The sequence below is a fragment of the Ambystoma mexicanum genome, chromosome 1p (assembly GCF_040938575.1).
Source record: "Ambystoma mexicanum isolate Mex_15411 chromosome 1p, UKY_AmexF1_1, whole genome shotgun sequence".
NCBI lineage: Eukaryota > Metazoa > Chordata > Amphibia > Caudata > Ambystomatidae > Ambystoma > Ambystoma mexicanum.
The window spans coordinates 1,108,402,183-1,108,408,182 of record NC_090921.1 but is presented as its reverse complement, the minus strand read 5'-3'; the positions used below and the strand labels follow the sequence as shown (position 1 = coordinate 1,108,408,182).

The following is a 6,000-nucleotide window of genomic DNA, read 5'->3' as shown; positions in this document are numbered from 1 at the left end:
TATTATGCACTGATGGTACTCGATTCATCGCCCTCAGAAAGAAGAAGGCGTAGTCGGTGCCAACTGGGGTTTCATTCTAGTCATGGCCTTGACCCATTACCAAAACCACCACATTGCACATGAACTATCCGTCCAACATGCAACGGTTTGCCACAAGATAAAATTGTATGCCCATGAATTTACCTCATTAGGTAGCCGTTGCCATGACATGCCCAAGTACTCATGCCATTTTTTAGAAACTGCCATCCTACACTCGGGTACTCTCACCATGTACCAGATTCTCTCATTAAATGATCATGCACTCGCAACATTTGGAAAGTATTGTTATACTTAGTCTAGGTACTTTGATCATATGGCAACAAGGCACTCTTTACAACCTAACCTTATTCTTAAATATACTTGGGAACTGCCTTATTTTTCATCGCACCTCGTTCCCTTTATTTCACAGCGATCTTCCGCTCTGCGTGATCATTTACAGCGGCCTCTGAGCGCTGTTTTTCACCAACTGAAAGAGTTGGCTCTTGCTCCACTTTCAAATAAGAGCAAAATTGTTGGAAAAATGTATTCCAGCAGCAGCAATAGACACTTTTTTGCCCATCATCATCTAGGAGAGTGCCCTTCATTTAGACAAGGAACAAAAACATGAGATTGAAAATGAATTTCTGTTTAAAATACGTTGTCTACTAATTCATTTTAAGAACACGTCAATTAAACGCTATTTAAATTGCATTGTTGAATTGCAGTGCGGGGCAGCGGTAGAGGAGCAACGTTTGAGTGTGGAGGAGTGGGGATTATGGATTATGGTCTTTCCTCAGAGCACGGTATTGTATAGAAACTGCCCTACTGCCAGGCCAGCTATCAGACTGACATAGAGAATATCACGTGATCACGCACAGTACACTGTGCTGCTTCTGAGCATGCCGCGGGGACTAGTGACTCGCGTTCTGAGGGCGCGCAATAGAACTTTATGTGCCCTCGCATCGCATCGCTCCCTCTGAGGAAACTGGTTGTTTATTCACTCTTTTTAACAATTGTTTCAATACAATATTTGAACTATAGAAACATTCTCAGCATTGGATAATTCGATCGGAGCAGATTCAAGAGCATTGGAGAGTAATGTCCCGGCGGGATTCAGATGGGGTGAGTAGTGATTTAAAGAAAACGTGTCTGCTTGAAAAGCGCACCTGTTTACTCGCCATCCTTTTAGACCAGGATAGTTTCGGGTTTTTTTAGAAAACCATACTGAAGGTTTGCATCCCTCCACCTTTCAGCCACACGCGAGCCAGTGCTGATGGTAAATGGGCTGGAGAGTTCGCTTCGTAGGCCTGTTAGTCGGTGAGCGCATCTGCGGAAGTGTGTGCAGTCAAACGATCAGACTTCGATAAAAAGAAGTGCCATTGAATGGTACAGCAGCACCCGCGTAAAATCCATCCTAGCAGCCTAGATTATATGGGATACAAACCCCCATCAAGGACCCCAAGTGTATGTTTTAAGGATGTTGCCGGTTACAGGTGAGAATTTGTGACCAAGCGCCACAGAGCTGCAGTCTGAATGCTTAATTAGCAGCGCGCACAGCCTATTACCACCTCCTCAAGCATTCATAAAGTTAATGCCACAACAATTAACCGCAATTTCATTAAATAATCCAGCGCTGGAAATGCGGGATTCGAAATTTAAACACAGGCAATACACCACACACAGGCACGTGCTTTCATTCACCAGCTCACTCCCGCCCTCAGACATCCGCACCCCTCACCTTTGGTTTCACACCCATGCACATTACCAGATGAAGGGTTTGAGATATTGGTCTTTCGGTACCTTTCCTCTGATACGCGGCACACATGCAGAATTCCGTGCATATGAACCACATGGTGCTGGAACCAGGAAGTAACATTTGAAAACCCTGAGCGCACAGGCAGTGCACACATATGGGGCGCTGGAACAAGCAGTGCTTTTAAGTGGCTTGTACACTCAAGCTGGGGCTTTTAGGTGGAGTGGCCTGGCAGATGGTTGGTGCAGCAATTAAGCGACAACACTTACCTGAATGCTGCCTGTTAGGCCAGACCCCATAAGAGCCCTTGCTCATTTGTGCAAAAGGGCTGGTACTGTGGCCTAACAGGCACCATTCAGGTCAGGTAAGTATTTCCTTATCTTAAATTGTGGCGCTGCCCCCCTGCCAGGCACGCCTTTCACTGGAGATGCAGGGCTCATCACCCTCTCTCTGAGGGTGATGATCGCTGCATCTCTAATGAAACGGGTTCCCCTGCCAATCAGACACTTGATTCTAAGTGCATACACCTGATACCAATTAGCTCTCCTCACACGAATAGAAGGCAGAACCCAAAGACACACTCTGAGCAAGGCAGAACAGAAGTATGAACAGGGCTTCCGGTAAAAAGGCAAACCTACTGTACTGCAAAGAAAAAGTGGTTAGGGCGGGCACCGCTGAGTTTCTTTTTACATTCGTATGGCTACTAGTTAATTAGAACAGGCGATTAATGGCGTCACCAAGTAAACCAGTATACACTATACTGGGTGTACCGAAAAGTTGCATAAATGTCTGATGGGAAAGAATTGCCATCAGACCTTGGGTCGCCAATTGTAGTGAAGACTACTGAAGGAAATTAAATTCATTCATATTAAGTAAATAGATACGTTGTAGAAAATTGTGCCTGAAGGCACAAAAATGCTCTTGAAAAAAATGTATCCAAAACAAAACTTTTAGTAAATTGATTCTTTACTTCATTTGTTAAGAAGAAGCAGAAATGATGTGCCAATGCATTTCGGACCTATACTTGGTCCTTCATCAGGGCGAATTTCTGTAGTACAAGGAAAAAACATACACAGAGAAAACAAGAAAAAACAGTCATAACGAGTATTTACATAAACCAATTTCATTGCTAGCCACAAATGACCATCTCAAATAAAACCAAAATCTGCATTTATATCTGTCCTTGTCACTATTTCATCATAATAATGTTACTATTATCCTCATAATATTTCAATGCATATCAAGCGTTGAGTTACGCCATAATTTTGCAAAAATTCAGAAATATCGGAAATAACTTAATAGTTTCTATATGCAATCTCGAGAATTCCGAGAGTACCCAGATGTGTATCTGTGAAACATTCTAGTGTAATCATTTTAATGCGACCCAACATCTTGCATCATCATACAAACAATAGTCATCCCGTTTAAGAATGCCAATTTATGCTTACTACATTGTAATGGTAAAGAAACACATACCTGCTTGTATATATTGCTGCATTAAAAACTATTGTGGCGCGTGCGTTACTAATCTTGTTGCACGTGCTGTTTATTAGAGGTCTTCATTCCAATGTAAATCCACTTATAACAATCCCATCTGTAAAGCAGGTAGGATGATGCAGTGGTAAGATATCTAAAACGTACCTAATATTATTTAAAGGAAACTAATATAACACTGTGAAAGCTTACCTCATAACATGCTAAAGCTATCTTCATACTATAGCAAGATGGTGATGGAAGTCATTAGGGCTGCCAATAACGTTGCTGTAAGCTAGGTACGTGTATGCTTACACTCCATGGAAAAACCAACAGAGCGCAAAGAGTCCCGCCTGTCGAACAAAGGAAATCTAAGTGTCAAAATGGTATTTACTAACTAGCCTTACACACTAAAATGGGCATAGATACACATTAATGATTAACCTACCCCGTAGTGTCGAGTTGAAAGCAGAGACACAGTAAGACGCGGTTTTAATCTGGCCGCGAGCTGTTAGTGAATAAGTACGAGCGTTGTCATGGAGACGCTTTTGTTAGACGCGTGACGTGGTTACGTGATCTTACGCTGATGTTAATCAGAGTCATGGCAACGAGTCAATGCTGTCTGTTGCTAAAGAGATGTGTATACAACAGCAATTACAAAAAACTAGAAACTCTGGGCTACTAGCAAGGAAAGCACCAGCGCGAAGTTGCAATTGCAGTGAAACAACAGTAATAAACTAATAGAGCGCGGGCGTTATCTGCAAGTACTCATTATGCAATGTTTACCTAATGGCGTGACAGTGCTCTTGTGTTGATATATACAGTGGCAACTAGACTACGAGGTGTAAAGCACGGCTGATAATAATTAGAGTAACTATGATACTGTCAAAAATGTGCGTGGGTGCATACACAGTCTACAGTAAACAGTTACTTTTTTTTGCAATACTTATGACAGAATAAAATAAAATCAGACGAGGTAATAAACAAGATAAGTAACTCTAATGGGGTTACCTAAACCGTGCATTAAGCCACGGAAGTTGTTATACAGATATAATAGGAAATAAATTACAAAAATTACAGAATAGTGCAGATCAAATAATAAACATTGCATGACATATTCAAAACATCCAAAAAACCATCAGTACCAAACCTATTTACGCAGAATGCAAAAAAAAGGTACAGATAAAAAAAGCATATAACTCATCCTGATTTTCAACATGTGAGTACTAATGAGTTAAATGCAAATGTTACACAAGTATGTCTATCCAAGAAGAGACGGACTACACGAGTAATCAAAACTAAACCAATCATTACTTGCAGTTACTTACAATATTATACCACTCTCATCAATATTACTCTCCTAGCTCCACACCCCTATGGCATGTTTAAAAGTCTCTCATCAATATTACTCTCCTATCTACACTATCTATCTACCCCTATGGCGTGTTTAAAGGTCTTGTATCTGACTTGACAACAGCTAGTGTAATTAGTTACTAAATGTATTTCCTGTGAAAAAAAGAAAAAAAGTTAAGACAAGGCAAAATCAACTGGATGATAACTCTTTCATAAAAAGCAATATAGATTAAGTTCTTCATTAAGACCACGTGGTGATACCGTATCGAGTCTCTCGATCCAATATGCTTCACGTTGCTCAAGTCTTTTTGTGGCACTTGTATTGATGTTCTTCAGTTGTACTACTTCGAGAATTTGGAATCGCATTTGTGCTATCTGATGCTTAGCTTGATTAAAATGTCTAGCAATTGGTGAATGTTGGTTGTTGGTTCTAACATTTGATTTATGTTCGTTCCATCTTACTCGTGCCTTTCTGCTGGTCTGTCCAATGTATAATAGGCCACAAGGGCATTTGATGCAGTATATGACTCCTTCTGACAAACAAGTAGAGTGGTCCTTGATTTTTATTATTTGTCCAGTTCTGGGGTGTGTGACTGAGTCACCTTTAGTGATGTTATTACAATTATTACACGACATACATGGAAATGTCCCTTGTTTCTTTGACAGGACTTGTTTGGTTATTTTGGGTTTGGTGTTAACCAACAAATCCCTCAGGTTGCTGCTCCGTTGATTAGCAAAGACAGGTCTTTCTTGAAACAAATTCTGGATTTTCGCGTCGCAAGTTAGCATCGGCCAATGTTTGAGAATTGACTTCTTAATTTTAGATGACTGAACACTGTATTTGCTAACGAACACCAATGGATTCTCTTTGCTGTTGGATACTTTTGTCTCCAGTAAATGAGTTCTTTCTTGCATATCTGCTTTCTCTACAGCCAGATTCAGTTCATCTTCTTTAAAGCCTCTTGCTTTGAATTTACGGAATAGTTCTTCTTTTTCTTGCGTATATTTAGAGTCTATTTAGAGTCTATATTAGTGATTCTTTTAATACGTAGCAATTGGCTATATGGCAAACTCACACGAATAGAAGGCAGAACCCAAAGACACACTCTGAGCAAGGCAGAACAGAAGTATGAACAGGGCTTCCGGTAAAAAGGCAAACCTACTGTACTGACCAAGGAACAAGAGCAGAGGGTCGAGAGCCGCAGGAGTTCCCTACTGGAGGTTGTTGCCTCTGACAGGCCATGAAAGACACATGGAGAAGGCCAGATCCCACAAGTGAAGACTGCATTATGTTTCAAGGATGCCAGCGACCATCCGGGGTGAATGGCAGAGTTGGGGAGGCGAGGCTAAGCCTTTGGTACTAACCTTGACTCGTGAATTGGAAATCGCAAAATCAAGTAGAG

General features: G+C 41.1%; 1 protein-coding gene across 1 annotated transcript in view; it reads left to right on the top strand.

Annotated features, from left to right (window-relative positions):
- Positions 1-961: 961 nt before the first annotated feature.
- The window catches only part of LOC138448795 (zinc finger protein interacting with ribonucleoprotein K-like), a 202,958-nt gene continuing 197,919 nt past the window's right edge, over positions 962-6,000 (top strand). The window contains exon 1 of the mRNA XM_069604721.1: positions 962-1,140. Coding sequence (XP_069460822.1) covers positions 1,117-1,140 — 24 coding nt within the window. The 5' untranslated portion in view covers positions 962-1,116. The remainder of the gene's footprint in view (positions 1,141-6,000) is intronic.